This window comes from Schistocerca americana, chromosome 4, assembly GCF_021461395.2.
Source record: "Schistocerca americana isolate TAMUIC-IGC-003095 chromosome 4, iqSchAmer2.1, whole genome shotgun sequence".
NCBI lineage: Eukaryota > Metazoa > Arthropoda > Insecta > Orthoptera > Acrididae > Schistocerca > Schistocerca americana.
The window spans coordinates 434992279-435010824 of NC_060122.1; the positions used below are offsets into that span (position 1 = coordinate 434992279).

At 42.5% G+C, this 18546-nt stretch overlaps 2 protein-coding genes and 1 non-coding gene across 3 annotated transcripts in view; 2 read left to right on the forward strand and 1 right to left on the reverse strand.

The window, feature by feature from the left end:
• Positions 1-3463: 3463 nt before the first annotated feature.
• LOC124613527 lies at positions 3464-6059 on the reverse strand. Its single transcript, XM_047142237.1, has 3 exons — positions 5988-6059; positions 3709-5037; positions 3464-3607 (listed from the first exon to the last, which is right to left on the reverse strand). The coding sequence occupies exons 1-3, from the start codon at positions 6057-6059 to the stop codon at positions 3464-3466; spliced, it is 1545 nt and encodes a 514-aa protein (XP_046998193.1).
• LOC124613905 overlaps positions 5791-18546 on the forward strand; it is a 48609-nt gene continuing 35853 nt past the window's right edge. The window contains exons 1-2 of the mRNA XM_047142652.1: positions 5791-6025; positions 12027-12096. The gene's annotated coding sequence lies outside the window, so the exon portion shown is untranslated. The remainder of the gene's footprint in view (positions 6026-12026; positions 12097-18546) is intronic.
• Positions 12142-12450, forward strand: LOC124614532. The gene has a single exon (XR_006979749.1). It is a non-coding gene; the product is annotated as a small nucleolar RNA U85 (small nucleolar RNA).

Genomic DNA, 18546 nt, shown 5'->3' on the forward strand with positions numbered 1-18546 from the left:
CATTATCCAATAAAATGGTTTATAGTTCTTTATGGAAAATTTCAGAATAAATTAAAAACATGAGTGTTTTTAAGGTCCTCTTTAAGTAATCAGACCCCCTCTTTGGACAAAATCTTGGCTACGTCCTTGGATGTGGTAGCTGTTAAATTAAAAATTAGTTATTCGAAATGCCTATAACAAAGAATCTAATAATATTCTAAAATCTTGGAAGATTATCACGTTTGCAAATGATATTTACATGCCAGTTGTTGGTTAGTTTGCTATTGCAGATAGCACTTTCGTCTCCGTGCGTTATTTCCTTTATAAATGTGTTTGTCGCCCCTGATTTATCCCTGTGCGAAATCTATATTCGGATCCAACATTTGTGTTTCCTCTTCCTTGTGTTCAACTCTTGTCACAGCCCTCTTGGCTTAACCTACACTATGCATCCGTACCTACCCATATGATCTCAGTTGACGCCAACGAGTTAAAATTTTAACTCGTTGATTGACGCCTTACTGAAAACTGTGCATACGTAGAATTTGTGGGGTTCGATGTCAACGGTAACTCACGACGCCACAGCCGAAAGCCAGAAGCTGTGGCAGTGAAGTGATGAGCTAAACTGCGATTTTCCGATATCAGTGATTTCTATGAATGCTACTTTTCAGTATCTGTTATTCTTAACTGTGATTTTCGCAGTTAAGGAACCTAATTCGCGTATCCCTCCGCCACTGCTATTTCTGCTACTTCCGCGATTTCTGCGACTTCTGCTACTTCTGCGACTTCTGCTACTTCTGCGATTTCTGTGACTTCTGCTACTTCTGCGACTTCTGCGATTTCTGTGACTCCTGCGATTTCTGCGACGTACCACCGTATGAAAAAGTTACATCTGTCCACACAGAAAATTGCATCTCAACAAACCTGTCATTGGTAAGTATGTTTTACGTTTACTCTTCTGTTGGCTTTAATTTTGTATTAAAGAAACAACTGTGAAAATATTAATAGTGTAATTAACATGTAAGTAGCCGCACAGTACCGTAATAGTTCGTGTTTAGAAAATGAATTCTAACATATTGTTATGTTCATAGGTACCTGAAATACATTTCAGTCACTCAGTAAAGTGATATTTCAAAATATCATTGTCAACAGATCTGAAGAAATTGCGTCTTTAGACCGTTTTCGTCAGACGAGAGGTTAGTTTCTAAGCGTTTTGATGGACTTAATTACTTCAGTGAGATCGTTCTTGCGAATGTGATATAGCAAATATTAGCAAATGTGATATAGCAAATATTAGCAATCTACTCTGTCAATTATATTGCTAGTAATTAGTGACAGCAAAAATTGTTTAATAATCCTTGTGTTTTTGCAGACGCAGTTCTGACTGATTACTGGTTGCTGTACATATCTATCCACATCAAGGCTGTTGAGAGAGACTCGTGAAGATTCAAGACAGCTCTTAGAGGATTTGCAGTTTAAAAGTGAAATAATTATGAAATAAGTGTGTGACTGATTAAAAGTGTTTTATTGAAGTTGTTGTGCGATTTTAAAGGAATAATAAATGTTAAATACATTGAGTGAATAATAAAAATCTCATTTTCCACATGTTAAGCCGTCCTATACCCGTAATTTTCCGCCACTTATTTATTGGTAAACACTTGTTGGATACCGACGTGCCCCCCCCCCCTTTCTCCACAATCTTGGTGTGACACTGACCTGTAACATATCCCGAAGTCTACAATATGCATTTTGAGGCTGTTGATATGAAAGTGGGAAGTACAGATCTTCCAGTTACATCAGGAATAGCTTAAGTGCATTACTTGAAAGTGACACAGGAAAAGCTTACTTATGTAGGTGGTAGTAGTGTCGGCAAAAAGTTCTTGTGTGTGAAGTTGCCATGTAGAACACCAGGTGTAAAACTTTTCTACCGAGTCTTGAACTGTGTCGGAACAAAAGTGAGGCATTCATATGACTGTTTTCATTTCTCTACACTTATACAGATGTCTGAGTTCTGCTGTGTTAACATTGCAAAGTCCTGTAGGCATGTGGAGTATTAACCAAAACTGTCATATTGGAAGCAGAATCAAACACATTTGTTACGTTACTTGATATTTTCAGGAGAAAAAGGCAATGTTGCTTCTTATTAATATAACACATTCAGAGTCACAGCAGTGTTTGACCAACCATAACTGATGCTGAATGTGCATGTCGTCATATAGTATGAAGGGCTTATTTCAATAGTGGTACAAGTCAATTACCTACACTTTTCTGTCTATAATGCTTCTGAAATTAGTGATCCAAACAAACATAAATAAAGGTTCATCTCTAGCAAGAAGCCATATGCTTGAATATTTCTGGTATCTGAACTGCAGATTTTTCAGCACTCATTTAACTTTACGACTCTATATCTCAAAATTAACAAAAATGGACTTTACCACTACTGAAATAAGCCCTTCATATGCACACGCAGCACATCGGTCTCGTGAGGCACAAGGCTCTCATAACGAAGTACGTACGTCGGTCAACAGATGACACTAGGAAAAGTATGTTAACTGCGCTTTTTAGTTGCTACTTGCGACTCTTAGTTGCGATTTGTCACGGAAATCGCAGTTAGACTCCATAGCGTACCGCAGAGATGGACGTAGTACGAACTGTGGCCAACAGATGCCACTGTTAACCGCGCTTTTTAGTTGCTACTTGCGACTCTTAGTTGCGACTTGTCACGGAAATCGCAGTTAGACTCCATAGCGTACCGCAGAGATGGGCGTAGTACGAACTTTGACCCACAGATGGCACTGTTAACCGCGCTTTCTAGTTGCTACTTGCGACTCTTAGTTGCGACTTGTCACGGAAATCGCAGTTAGACCACAGTCTAAGTTTTATTTTCCAGAGATAATTCTTAGTTACAGTTTTAAGAAGTATAAATTTAAGAAAAAATATCCATGACTCTATATAAATCGAGTTTTTCAAATTTAATGAAAATTTAAGTTAAAATATATAGTAGACGGTTCTAACCGCACTTAAATAGTTGAATCTTATTCTAATTCGTGGGTTAAGCCCACTACATAAATATTGGAAGACCGCGTTAGGCGCGGGTGCTTAAGTATATTACCTTAAGATTAATCCCGCGATAGGCGCGGCCTTAGATATTTCAGACCGGGGAAAGTTTGGAACTAGTTTTGGGTTCTATTTTGTTTATTGCATTCTTCTCCATGCCCTGACAGCACACTGCACATGCACGGCTGCCAGCGGCTGGTGTGCCACGCACGCAGGCGGGTCACACACAGCCGGACTTCTCCCCTCTGTCCGCCTTGCGGCAGACGTCACCGGGGTGTCGTGGCAGGAGGGCGTTGCTTCCCACGCTGGCTGGAGACTGCTGGGCAGTAGGCACACGTTTGGCGCCGCCTAGCACCGCGCCAACCGAGGTGGGGGCCATATTCGGCGGACACCACGGAGGGAGGGGCACCAGGCAGCACCGCACGCACCGCTACTGACTCGGCACTGCTGCAGTGCGGCGCGAAGATGGTGTAGCGCCGCGGTCCCGCGTCGTGGAGGAGAATCTCGACGCCGACGTCACGAAGGCACCGACCTCGAAGTTCTCCGACGACTGCAGTCTCGAGGGTCTCGCAGCCTGACGTCAGAGCATGCCACAGTCTAGGGGGACACATACTGGCGGTGGCCAGTAATGTGTTCCACGTAAATGTCGCGGGACCACTTGATGGTGTCAGACACCATCAGCCGCTGCATCAGTTGGCAGTAGCGGCTAGCGATGCCTAGGTGCCGAAGCACTGCATCGTTCTGGCGGTCCCACGCCCCCAGACTGCCGACAACCAGGGCGTCGACAGTGACAGAATAGCCGCGAGCGGCTAATCCGCGCGCAACGTCGGCGTACTTTATCTTCTTCAGTTGCCGAGCGTTGTCGAGCGCAATCCGCCTATTTTCAAAGGGGATCGTCACATCGACGATGGTCACAGACTTCGCGGCCTCGTCGGTTATTACGAGGTCCGGACGCAGCCCACTGCTGTCCCCTATGACGGCTTGGTTGATCCTGATGTCAGGAACAGCAGTGTTTCCTCTTCTTGGCCGCCCAGCGACTGCTGTCGCGAGGCGGTTGAGGACCGCGTTGTGGCGATACTGCAGGGCTGCTGAGTGCACCATGCACGCGTTAATCACGTGCGGGAGCGTCTCGTTGTTGTGGCCACAGCGTCGGCAGGCTTTGTTGTTGTTTGCCCGCCCATCAAAGCGGCGACAACCGTTCAGAGGCACGACTCCGAGCCTGGCGCGATGGATAAAGCGCCAGTCTGCGAAGCGGGTGTATTTGCCTCCCGCTATGAAGTGGTTGGACGCTGTGGACTCCCTGGTGCACTCGAACACCTTCCCCTGGTCCGGTTTCCTGAGTAGGATGTGGCGCAGGCGCTGCCTCAGACATTCACGGAGCGTCCGCGAGAGAAGACGTTTGGCGCCCCCTCCCACCCGGACATGCTCGACGCCAGTGTTGGCGGTGCGTCCCACGCTGTCATCGTCGTGTTGCGGTCCATCGCCGCCATCTTCGAGGTGTCGTGTAGTCCCAGGCGCCGCCCCCTCCGTGGCCGGCTGCGTCACCCCTCCGATGCCGCCGTGTTCCGCGTCGTCAGCGATGGCGGGTCGGCCGTTGACCTCCACCTGCAACTCAGAAAGCAGCTCACTCCAGCGCCAGGTGACGCCACGCGGCGCTAGGCGCCTTGTGGCGTTCCTGACGCGCGTCCACAGTGACTGGATGTCACCTCCGTCGCGTGCGAGGTCACCCTCAGTGCTGCCGCTAAGGTAGGTGGCCAAGTCGGAACGACTCGGCTCCCTCCCCAGTCGGCGGCGCGCGGCCGTAGATAGTGTGGCCCAGGCGATGTCGCGGACGGTGGCGTCGTCGCAGTGCAGCATGCGGAAGCCGTGGACGATCGTCGAGATGTCCGCAGCGTCCGCGAGCGGCGTCAGGCCGCATCCTCCCTCTCCCAGCGAGAGGTACAGCTGTTCGGTGGACGCACGCTGTGGGAGGAACAGCCATGATTTGACAGCCGCTTTCACTGCCTTGTCGAGCGCAGATAGTCTAATATTAGACTGTGGTTAGACTCCATAGCGTACCGCAGAGATGGACGTAGTACGAACTTCGGCCAACAGATGCCACTGTTAACCGCGCTTTTTAGTTGCTACTTGCGACTCTTAGTTGCGACTTGTCACTGAAATCGCAGAAAGCAGTGCTAAATTCGACCAATAGATGGCTCACGTCTTTGAATGTGAAATACTACTTGCGACTGCTAACTGTGACTGAAATCGCAGTTAGATTCTGTAAAGTTGCTACTGTGATATCTGTGACTTCTCAGTCACTGCGATTTCTAACAGATACGCGATTTCCTGCCCACCACTAGGCACCACATCAGTTGTGTGTGTGAACCCGGCTTAACTTCAGCGCGCGCATAGATATTAAGCAATCATTTTCCCACGCTCCATACATGAACGGTACAATAAACAATTGTTAAAATAGGACGTACGCCGAGAACCGTTCGCAGAGCTTAGAAGTAAATGTTAACAGGTCACCTCTGAAACGTCATAATTCAGACATCCACTATTAGATTTGTGAGTACAGTTTTTAGTACGTCAGTACTTACATGTTTTTGTGGGCCTGTAATCGGTCAATTCCTTAATTATATGATTTCTAAAAATTTTAAACGTGTGGGGAAAAACGGTGATCTGTTGGGAAATTATGTGGATGTATGAGGGAAACCTGAGATACAGTATCTGGCACCATTGGGATTTGCTACCAGTTCCCGCCAGTAGAAAAGAGTTGAAGTGAGTTGAAGATAATGTAACATGTATGGTGTGAGCCATTGCAAGCCGGCTGTGTGGCTCTTAATTTCTTCTGAAACTCTGCTGGTGGTGGTATTTCAGTTGAAAGTACTAAAAACGTTAAGGGTAACGGTTGTCGCCACGTTGCTTAATCTGTTACCTACAGGGACATAAGATACCGTCGTGCATATTACCAATATAGTAAACATGCTTGCGAAGTAAGTGTATGGAGGTAATGAATCTTTATAGATATTGTTCTTAAGCATGTCGATGGTAGACTGGAAACCTCGTAACTTCATTTTGTTGAATTTTGCAGTTGAAGCAAATAGGTTTCGTAAAAAATAATGACGTTATTAGAAAGCTGCTTCATGTGTCACTGTATAATAGAAACCTAGGTATTTACAGATTAGAGACATCCATGCACTTTCAAATCTCTTTGATTATGAATTTGTTGGTTACTTGAATTAAGAGTTTTAATAGATATATGGAGTTACGAGATATGCTTGAAGTAGGCCTATAGAAAGTGTGCAGTGTAGTATATAGATGATGCCTCTGAAACATTTTATATTAATTCGGATGACTTGTTGCGGTCTTAATCTTTAAAAAATGACCTGTTATCGGTAAACATCGGGCCTCGCAACAGGTTTTAATTAACGTATAAATTCGTTGGCAGCAGTCTCCACAAGCTAGACAGAAAATGCATGTGTGAATTACACAGCTCAGTACTATGTGACTGGAAAGTTTTAATGAAGTAAAATGTTTACTGTGAAAGTGCAGAAAACCATTGGTCGTGTAAAGTTCGTTTTTATGTAAGCTATTAAAATATTTGCTGTGGCAGTCAGCATGTCTAGTCTAGTGCTGTCTTAATATATATATATATATATGTGTGTGTGTGTGTGTGTGTGTGTGTGTGTGTGTGTGTGTGTGTAAGATGCAGACACAAGAATCATATACTCAGCTGAAGGGATTGAATAGACTCTGGTACCAAATGGTTAGAATATTTTCGTATTTCACTAGTAAAGCAACACATAAGACTACAATGTTACATTCTTTTTCTAAATGTCTAATGCAGAGTCTTATTTTCCTGCTTTGATATCTCATACATAATATGTATGTTCCTTGCCATTTCATGTGCTGTAGTGTTATAAGAACTACTACTTGATCTGTTAGTCGTATATATCATTGGCTTCAAATGAAAACCTATGTATCCCAAAAATAAAACCTTTTTATTGCAGTATTAGATAGAAAACCTCTTGGCTATTTGTAAGCTAGTGAGAGGACGTCACGATGTGCTGTGCTCTATTGATGGAAAAAAAATGAACAATGTATATTATTAGGTAACTATATTTACTGTGAGAACCACACCTAACTTATCTGAAATAAAGCTTTTCATTATAAGCTGATGACATACTGCATAACATGCTACAAAATTGAAGTGTTGTCAAATGTTGTGCAAATAGTTATTTTCGATTAATCATAAAGGCCACTTCTCATTTTACACTCTGCATGTGGTCTGGGTAACAGTAGTATGTTAAACATAATTATCATCTGTAGTATGAGTGTTCAGTGGGTTATTTTAATGTGACTTACTTGTGTTGAAGTGTGCAATATTTGTTGTTGTACTGTTTGAAAGAACCTCAACAACAGTAGAATTCTTGGAGCTTCTTGTACAATTAATCACAAAAATGCAGTATTTTAGATTCCAAATTATTATTTGGGAACTTTCTTCACAGGACCAACATCACACTCCAGCAATAAAACTGAACTCTAGATCTTATTGTATTTCAAAATGTCATTTTTTTAAGAAAAATAAAGTTGACACCAATGACAGTTATTTTTCAAAACTGTAGGTTATGAGCATAAAAATAACCTACATCACCTCCCCCCTCCCAAGTTACTTGAACCCTTCAGGGAATTTCAAAACTCGACCGAAACGGGTAACTTTCTTTGGTGAGACTGTTGCAGGTGTGGGTAACTAATTTGCCAGTGAAGTGCTCTGTAGATATAGACAGGTGCTAGAATTCACAAGGATGTAGGCAGGTTTCAGTCTGCCAGGTGAGATCTTTGTTTGGCTCATCCTTTATCCTTAGAGTGAAATATTTTGCGTTTCACTCCAAGACTCCATAGGAAGGCACTAATTTGGCTTTCACTTTTTCATTCCTCATAAATTAGTGAGATGCAGTTCTCTGCTAACAAATGGTGTTTCCTTTACCTTGTGGGAACATTTTGAAAGTGTGCTTTAGCCGTACGGTGGCATAACTGGGAAGCGAATGCTAGTAGATTTACTTCTAGTTTGTTTTTCAACCCAGAATGAAACCACTAGGCAATGTTAGGGTTGTGCCATACAGCACATCTACAGCTATGCATTATTTTCATTTCCTGTACAACATAGAATTGTTGGACTTATGTCACTCCATTTATTTTTACTATATGCCCTGGTGGTTGCCATAAATGCTCAGTGGAATCTGTTTTCCTGTTTGACTGTGGGTGTATGTCACATTCTGAGTTAATTTAGGACCACAAATGTTAGCTGATGAATGGAACAGCTCTGATCGGAGCTGTGCTCATTGTCCAGTCACTATTTGGTTATGTGCTCGAAATCTTGTGATCCAGGAGTTAAAAAATGCCCGTGCCATGGTTTCTCCTTGATCATCATGTAATGGAATGACTTCTGTCCTGAACCAATCGATGCACATTAATAAGTATATGAATTCATCTGAAGGAGGCAGTGGGCCAATTAGATTGATGTGCACCATGTTAAATTGTCCATCTGTGCGTGGAAACTAGCCGGTAGCAGATTTAGTATGTCTAGTCACTTTGTTTTTTGGCGTGCTATGCATTTGCCCAGTTTTGGATATTTTGTTTTGTTTGACCAAATCTGCACATGGGTAATTTCGCAGAAGACTTAATACCAGGATGTCTCTTACAGTGGTTATGCTGAAAAATGGAATATGTAAATTGTTAAGGAATATCAGGACGAATGTTTGTTGATAAATCACACCATAATCTTTCATCACGGGTTTGACTGTTTAAATTTCAATGAGGTATGAGGACTGGAGTGAAGTTTCCAGAGTTCATACTTGAGCATCCATCTTCTCTTAATCAGTTGATACCACTACTTCATGTCTGGATAGGTTGTCAGCTTCACTGTTTTCATTTCCAGAAATGTGCCTGACATGTTGTGAATTGTGATGTGAATTGTAGGTGACACAGTTGCATAGGGGTTGCTTTATTGTTGTTTCTTTTTAAAACATATGTCAAAGGAGGTCCTTCAAGGTGGTACTTAAAATACCATATTGCTATGTATATGCTGAGAAGTTCCCTGTCCCATGTAAAATATTTCTTCTCCAGGAATGTTAAGAGCTGTGTTTGTAGGGTCCATTTTGTGCTTCTCAAACTGTTTTATTGCATTTTCTGTCAAATGTATGCTTCTTTAGTCATTTTTTAAGAATATTCTTCAAGTAATCATTAAGAATTGCCTGATGTTCTGTGGCATGTTCCAAATGCCTTTCGTAAAAATTCAGTATGTCAAGGAAATAAGGTAAATCTGATTTAGTACCTTTTGATGTAATTATTTGACCTTAAAATTTAATTTCTTGAACTCCAGATATGGCTTGTTTAACATTAATACTCAAACCAAATTTGTTAGTGTTCAAACAGGTTAGTTAAGTGTCAAGTATGTTCTTCTGGAGAACTAGAAGTTATCGGTAAATCATCTGACTATGCAAAACAGAAATCTAAAACTCTCAAAACGTCATTAATAAATCTCTGAAAGGTACTGAGGGCATTCAGGAGGCCAAACAGCATGAAATTGAATCCATAAAGTCCAAAAGGTGTGAACATAGCACTCCAGACCTTATCACTTTCAGGTAATGGGATTTGGTAATATACTGTGAGGAGATTGCCTTTAAAAAATATTTTCTTGCCCACAAGGATGGAATTTACGTAATTTATGAGGAATTGGATAGCCGTCGGGAAGGGTACAGTCATTAAGATGTCGGTAGTCTCCACACACACCAGTGACCATCCAGCTTTTCTGCCACACGCAGTGGAATATCCCACTAGGATTTAGTTGGGCGAATTATATTTTGATTCATTAGGAACTGGAATTCTTGTTTAGCCAACCTCGTGACTCTAACCTGCCACTTTGAGTACACTCGTGGGCCACTGCTGCTTGCAGTATAATGTTTAACACCATGCTTCATTTCTCCCAGGGTAAGGGTGAATTTTGTCAGTTCAGGAAATTTTTTAAGTAGTTCAGAGTACTTAACATGGAGCAAACTGACAGAATCGGACAAATCAGCTGCACATTGTAATGCAGACTTGTAACTGAGTACTGCTGTCGACTAATAATTTTCTTCAGGCCTTTCAGTAATCCAAATGATGAAGAAAGTCCATGACGATTATATCTTTTGTTGTGTTAGTGACAATGGAAGGTCACTCAAACCTGCTTTTTAAGTTTGTAGTCTGCCTCTTTAATCTTATTCTTGCAACATGGTGGTATAATGGAAACGCCAGTATCACTGTCAACCAGAAAATGCAGCTGTGAAGTTTTACCTCTCACAATCAATCACTATTGGTGGCCTGTGGCAGAACACTGTCGCTACTGTGTCTGCAGACTGCACGTGTGCCGTAGCTGTTGCAGCAACAACTCGGTGTTTCTGTTCTGTTCACAGGTTATCATGCAATTTGGGATTTGATTAGAAGTTGGTGATAGTTAAATCACGTTTCTCTGTGTGTTCGTATCTGTTTTAGGACACATCGCTATGTGAAATGAACATGCTGCACGAAGAGAGAATGGAAACAGCAAAAGCTAATAGTATCACCTGCAATTGACTGCAGTGTCTGGCACCTGAGGTAGCATAGTAATAATTAAATAGTGAATAAAATGAAAGGCAAGCCTTAGCTGATTCTCTAGCTGGTTGTTGCTGTGGTAACATTCCTGTAAACAAGTAGTGGTAAAGTAACAGTTATTCTGATTCATGTTGCCTTGCCTTCAGAGACCGTCAAGGCTATCTTGAATGTAGACAGAACAGTACCTGTGGGAGTGAAGTTGTTTTGGAAGGCATGGTTTAATCATAATTTTAGGGATATTAGTCACACTTCACATTATTTCTAGCTAAAGTCTAACTAAGCTCATCTTCTGCTCAGTTTAGAGCAAATGTTCTCAATAAGACACATCAGAGTGGAAGCAGGAAATGGGAGAATGGTATAGGATAGTTGGTAATTAAGTCTTATGCAGCCTTCTGTGTACCAGAAAGTATGACTTGCTTAAATTATATGGAAGAATGATTTTTGCAGTCTCACATTTATGAATTCTTTGTAAATTTGTGGTACTTATGCACTGTTTTGAAGTAGTTATTAACGAGTGATGGAATTTTGGTTGCAGTATCCTAGTGCTGGGTAACATAGCTTTGATTCTATGACAGACTGTAGCCAACAGTGCTTTTTTACAATAAATGTTAATGCTTCTAGTGCTACTGCATTCCATTAAAAATTATTTGTTCTAAACAAAAGTATATCACAATTTAACATCATTGATGACTGAGAATCAGTTATTGGGTCATCATCTCAACTATGCAGCAGTGTTTTTAAGTAGTTACCAGCCTACACTGAAATGGTAGGTTACTCATGTTTTAGCTGTTAAGCAGATCTAACACTGAACTGTAGGTTTCCATATTACTGCCTGGATAACTCATCTCAAAGGTAGTTTGGAGGAAGGCAAAGGCATACCACCATCAACTGGACCATGCCTAGTAAAGTGGTGTTCAAACCAATTCTTAAATACAGTTTTAATTTACTACGCTGCTGTGAACATATGAAAGGTTACTGCTGCAATGATTGGCAACTAATTCTGTGAGGTGACAATGTTGCAATGGGCTTATGAATCCATATATCAATATTTTAATAGGGTCATGCTGTTTACCAATTGTGTTACATGCACCTTTTGTTCTTAATGTGGTCTTGTCACACTTTAAAAAGCTGCTCAGTTAAGTGGAAGTCTTTTTGATTCATTATCCTTTTCATATTTTTCTTCTGTTCTGGATCCCCTTTACAATGCAGTTTTTATTTTAGTCCTACTTATTACACATGGCCTAAATCACCGTAGTATACTTTCAGATATGAAAGTTGTGTGTCCATATTCTCAGTCTGTAGTCTGCTCATTAATTCACCACAAAATATATTCCAGGCAGACATATGAAGTAATTGTATTGTAATGGTTTTGATTACAGATTTGCTCATACTGGCTGTTTTACTTTACATTTCAATGAGAGAGATGTTGATAGCAGTGGAACTTTAGAGGTAGGTACATACCTTGTTAGGATCTTTGTCATTACTGGAACATTGGCCGATGATGAGAGCTATGTATGACTGCCAGAGTGATGTGTACCAGGGCTTGACTCAGCTGCAATCATATGGCCAGTCCTTTGTAATCTTGGAGGCAGGTCGCCAGTGACCTCCCTCTGTAAGGCCAAAGGAATATTGAATTGACAATTCTTCCCATTCCATATGTGAACAATGCCTAAAGTGATTGTGTGTTGTTCAAGGACTGTAATTGTTAAATCTCTCTCTCTCTCTCTCTCTCTCTGGCACAGATTGCAGTAGCCCTGGTTCACTCCCTGGTTGTTGTGATTTTGCTTTAGTAATCTGATGGCCTATTGACCACACTGAACTAAATTGATAACTTAGTTGACACTACTCACCAGGTAACAAAATGTAATACAAAGGTTTATGAAAACACTGTTCAATAAAAGGATTTGCAAATTTTAAAATTTAATATTAATCAGATAAATATCATTGACTGGTGAAACATCTTCGTTAATCCTGTAAAAAAATAAATAAATAAAATCATTTTTCTACTATAGTTGGAGTCACAGACGATGGCAGTAGAGTTCAGGCATGGTGTGTACACCTACGAATTCTTAGAAAGCCATTGAGTGTCCAGTAGTGTTCTGAGCACTCTGCTATGTCATACCCAGTGCAAGCATTTAACATGATTGTAGCAAGTTATTTAGTGATTTCTTTTATTTCGTTTGTTGTGAATTGTCATGGCTGATGGTGGTAAGTGACAAGTTCTACAGAAGCAAGTGAGACATAATTTGTAGCATACATTACTACATAAAGTGCAAAAATTGTGGGGAGGTGTGTGTTGGTACTACAAAAAGAACTGTCAAAAACAACTTGAAGAGCACAAGGGCAATTGCAGAAGAGGGGAGACTGACAGATCAGCTGTTGCAGAACATCCTTTACAGCCAGGAGACCACCACGTTCACTTTGATAGGACTCAAGTACAGGCAGCCCCAAGCAGATACCACAAAAGACTATACAGAGAGGCTATAGAGGTTGTGGAACATCTCAGAAATTTCAATAGGAAGGAGGAGGGTGTGAAATTGAATGAAATTTTTATTCTGGTTCTGAAGATGATGTACCAGTCTTTCCCCAAGGGATGATAGTAACAGTGGACGACAGCAGTCGACAGCGGCCAGTTGCATGCACATATTCAAAATGTGATGCCATGCCACTGAACGGGAGCTTACGGAAGTGGAATTTTGCTGTAGTCAGAATCGTCAGGTATTAGTGCAGTTCCTTTGAGCACAGCATAATAGCCCGGAATATTTTATTGTGGCAATTCCAGCCGTGAAAGTTTACATTTTACAATAAAGTGCAAAGCACGTATATGCACACATCGCATCTGTAACTTGGAGCAGGCAACTATGCAATCACAGTCCGTTTCTTGACCTGTGTGAACAACTGTCATTCACGCATTAGACCAGAGGCCATTCCTCATTTTGTGAGATCAGAATAATGGGTTTGAGAAAAACTGCAACTGTTGTTGTTGTTGTTGTTGTGGTCTTCAGTCCTGAGACTGGTTTGATGCAGCTCTCCATGCTACTCTATCCTGTGCAAGCTTTTTCATCTCCCAGTACCTATTGCAACCTACATCCTTCTGAATCTGCTTAGTGTATTCATCTCTTGGTCTCCCTCTACGATTTTTACCCTCCACGCTGCCCTCCAATACTAAATTGGTGATCCCTTGATGCCTCAGAACATGTCCTACCAACCGATCCCTTCTTCTGGTCAAGTTGTGCCACAAACTTCTCTTCTCCCCAATCCTATTCAATACTTCCTCATTAGTTATGTGATCTACCCATCTAATCTTCAGCATTCTTCTGTAGCACCACATTTCGAAAGCTTCTATTCTCTTCTTGTCCAAACTATTTATCGTCCATGTTTCACTTCCATACATGGCTACACTCCATACGAATACTTTCAGAAATGACTTCCTGACACTTAAATCAATACTGGATGTTAACAAATTTCTCTTCTTCAGAAACGCTTTCCTTGCCATTGCCAGCCTACATTTTATATCCTCTCTACTTCGACCATCATCAGTTATTTTGCTCCCCAAATAGCAAAACTCCTTTACTACTTTAAGTGCCTCATTTCCTAATCTAATTCCCTCAGCATCACCCGACTTAATTAGACTACATTCCATTATTCTTGTTTTGCTTTTGTTGATGTTCATCTTATATCCTCCTTTCAAGACACTGTCCATTCCATTCAACTGCTCTTCCAAGTCCTTTGCTGTCTCTGACAGAATTACAATGTCATCGGCGAACCTCAAAGTTTTTATTTCTTCTCCATGAATTTTAATACCTACCCCGAATTTTTCTTTTGTTTCCTTTACTGCTTGCTCAATATACAGATTGAACAACATCGGGGAGAGGCTACAACCCTGTCTTACTCCCTTCCCAACCACTGCTTCCCTTTCATGTCCCTCGACTCTTATAACTGCCATCTGGTTTCTGTACAAATTGTAAATAGCCTTTCGCTCCCTGTATTTTACCCCTGCCACCTTCAGAATTTGAAAGAGAGTATTCCAGTCAACATTGTCAAAAGCTTTCTCTAAGTCTACAAATGCTAGAAACGTAGGTTTGCCTTTCCTTAATCTTTCTTCTAAGATAAGTCGTAAGGTCAGTATTGCCTCACGTGTTCCAGTGTTTCTACGGAATCCAAACTGATCTTCCCCGAGGTTGGCTTCTACTAGTTTTTCCATTCGTCTGTAAAGAATTCGTGTTAGTATTTTGCAGCTGTGGCTTATTAAACTGATTGTTCGGTAATTTTCACATCTGTCAACACCTGCTTTCTTTGAGATTGGAATTATTATATTCTTCTTGAAGTCTGAGGGTATTTCGCCTGTTTCATACATCTTGCTCACCAGATGGTAGAGTTTTGTCAGGACTGGCTCTCCCACGGCCGTCAGTAGTTCCAATGGAATATTGTCTACTCCGGGGGCCTTGTTTCGACTCAGGTCTTTCAGTGGTCTGTCAAACTCTTCACGCAGTATCGTATCTCCCATTTCATCTTCATCTACATCCTCTTCCATTTCCATAATATTGTCCTCAAGTACATCGCCCTTGTATAGACCCTCTATATACTCCTTCCACCTTTCTGCTTTCCCTTCTTTGCTTAGAACTGGGTTTCCATCTGAGCTCTTGATATTCATACAAGTCGTTCTCTTATCTCCAAAGGTCTCTTTAATTTTCCTGTAGGCGGTATCTATCTTACCCCTAGTGAGATATGCCTCTACATCCTTACATTTGTCCTCTAGCCATCCCTGTTTAGCCATTTTGCACTTCCTGTCGATCTCGTTTCTGAGACGTTTGTATTCCTTTTTGCCTGTTTCACTTACCGCATTTTTATATTTTCTCCTTTCATCAATTAAATTCAATATTTCTTCTGTTACCCAAGGATTTCTACTAGCCCTCGTCTTTTTACCTACTTGATCCTCTGCTGCCTTCACTACTTCATCCCTCAAAGCTACCCATTCTTCTTCTACTGTATTTATTTCCCCTATTCCTGTCACTTGCTCCCTTATGCTCTCCCTGAATCTCTGTACAACCTCTGGTTCTTTCAGTTTATCCAGGTCCCATCTCCTTAAATTCCCACCTTTTTGCAGTTTCTTCAGTTTTAACCTACAGGTCATAACCAATAGATTGTGGTCAGAGTCCACATCTGCCCCTGGAAATGTCTTACAATTTAAAACCTGGTTCCTAAATCTCTGTCTTACCATTATATAATCTATCTGATACCTTTTAGTATCTCCAGGGTTCTTCCATGTATACAACCTTCTTTCATGATTCTTAAACCAAGTGTTAGTTATGATTATGTTGTGCTCTGTGCAAAATTCTACCAGGCGGCTTCCTCTTTCATTTCTGTCCCCCAATCCATATTCACCTACTATGTTTCCTTCTCTCCCTTTTCCTACACTCGAATTCCAGTCACCCATGACTATTAAATTTTCGTCTCCCTTCACAATCTGAATAATTTCTTTTATTTCATCATACATTTCTTCAATTTCTTCGTCATCTGCAGAGCTAGTTGGCATATAAACTTGTACTACTGTAGTAGGTGTGGGCTTCGTATCTATCTTGGCCACAATAATGCGTTCACTATGCTGTTTGTAGTAGCTTACCCGCATTCCTATTTTCCTATTCATTATTAAACCTACTCCTGCATTACCCCTATTTGATTTTGTGTTTATAACCCTGTAGTCACCTGACCAGAAGTCTTGTTCCTCCTGCCACCGAACTTCACTAATTCCCACTATATCTAACTTCAACCTATCCATTTCCCTTTTTAAATTTTCTAACCTACCTGCCCGATTAAGGGATCTGACATTCCACGCTCCGATCCGTAGAACGCCAGTTTTCTTTCTCCTGATAACGACATCCTCTTGAGTAGTCCCCGCCCGGAGATCCGAATGGGGGACTATTTTACCTCCGGAATATTTTACCCAAGAGGACGCCATCATCATGTAATCATACAGTAAAGCTGCATGCCCTCGGGAAACTGCAACTGTAGCTAAATGTTTTCTCTTTAGTTGAAAGTAAGGATACATCCAAGGGATGGCTTTTTATTTATTCACTCTTCATTTCTCCTTGAACCATTTGACCCAACAATAAGACATATTAGGTGCATTGTGGCATACATGGGGCCTCCTTTCTTTCCTCGCAGGCTACATTTCTTCCCCGTACCCTTTTCCCTCTCCCCCTCCTTCCCCTCTGTGTTCTTACGTCAACCTGGCTATCCCTCTGGTTTACTGTATTTCTTGCAGTTTTTTCCTTTTCATCCTTCCAGTTGGGATTTTTGGTCTGCCTGTGGACTTTAACCTCCACTTCTAAATTTTTCTCTCGGTAGTGTGAGCCATTTGGGGAAGAAATTCTGCACTCACATCTATGATGTGGATGCCTCTCCTCCCTTTCCCCTCTACTTACCCCATTGTAGCCCACCTCCACCCTGCTAAGTCACCAGCACATGTAGCAAGTCCATGTGGTGGGCCTGTTATGTACCCATCTGGCTGGGCCCCTGACAACAGAGATCACACCTCTCGTACATGAGCTGCTGCCTCCCCATTTATGCGTAGGAGTGGTTGCTCATCATTCCGAAGCATCAGAACTTGTGGTAACAGCCTCTGTGCCGTCCCCCCAGGGGATCCACAACTCTTTGTGGATACGTGCGTAGCGAGCACGGGGCCCCGAGCTAATGTGGCCTTCCTTCCTTTCCGGGCTGCATACCTTCCCTTTCCGCATCCTTCCCCATCCCCTGTCTTCACCCCCCCCCCCCCCCCCCTCACCTCTTGCTCTTTCCTTCACTTTCTCCCCCTCTGGGAGTAGTGTTTGCGCCTACGTCCGGAGACGGACGCTTGTAAATGTACCGCATTCTTCTTCTTCCTTGCTTGTATGTCTTCTTCCTTCCTTTGTCCATCTCCTTTCCTTACCTCTTCTCTTTACCCTTTTCTCCGCTGCGGCGTTTGAGACCCCCTCTTCTTTCCTTTCCCTTTCTCTTTCTTCCTCCCTGTGCGTGTCTGAAGGCCGACCCACGCACTTCCATGCGTAGCCGGTGACGGGGTAACGCGTAATTCCCCGCCCCGGGTAGACAGGTAGGACACGTACGTACCCCCTGGTAAAGGCCAGGCCCAGGGAGGGGTGATTACCCGAGCTGATACCTTCCGAAAGTGCCGATTAGTCCCTCCGTCCGTATGTCGGGAGGTGTGACCTGAGGTGTGAACAATCACCTAAGGCGGGTGTGCCCTCGGTGAGGGCCCCCACAAGGGAGGAGCGCGCCATCGGAGACGCCGGTAATCATGGGGGATTCTTCCGCAATGGTTTCCTCACCTTCCACTATGTCTGCTCACAAACGTAAGTTCACTGAGCCTCAGCCACAGACGGTTCTTCCATCGTTGCCACAGTTCCTTGTTGTTTCTCGGTCTGACGAAGGTCACGACTTTTCCACGGTCAACCCTTTCATTATTCAGAAAGGTGTCGACGCAATTGCGGGTCCTGTAAAGTCTTGTTCCAGATTACGGAATGGTACCCTGTTGTTAGAAACACACAGTGCCCTCCAGGCTCAAAAATTGCTGCGTACTTCTCTGCTCCACACCTTCCCTGTCCGGGTGGAACCGCACCGTACCTTAAATTCCTCGCGTGGAGTCGTTTATACACGCTCCCTCGATGGATTGTCTGACGAAGAAATTCAGCACTACCTGTCTGACCAGGGCGTCACCGCTGTTCATCGGGTTATGAAAAGGGTTGACTCGAACACCATTCCAACCCGCACTGTCTTCTTGACTTTTGACAAAGTTCAACTCCCATCAAAAATCAAAGCAGGCTATGAGATAATTTCCGTTCGCCCTTATGTCCCAAACCCTACGCGTTGCTATCGATGTCAGCGGTTTAATCACACCAGCCA

What these genes read in the sequence shown, in the direction of transcription:
- LOC124613527 (XM_047142237.1), bottom strand. Translation starts at nt 6,059, where the DNA reads ATGCTTAAGAACAATATCTATAAAGATTCATTACCTCCATACACTTAC. An exon ending in CAAGCATGTTTACTATATTG is followed by an intron (nt 5,038 to 5,987) that starts GTAATATGCACG and finishes GCGCTCGACAAG; the next exon opens with GCAGTGAAAGCGGCTGTCAA. An exon ending in AACTGATGCAGCGGCTGATG is followed by an intron (nt 3,608 to 3,708) that starts GTGTCTGACACC and finishes CTCTGACGTCAG; the next exon opens with GCTGCGAGACCCTCGAGACT.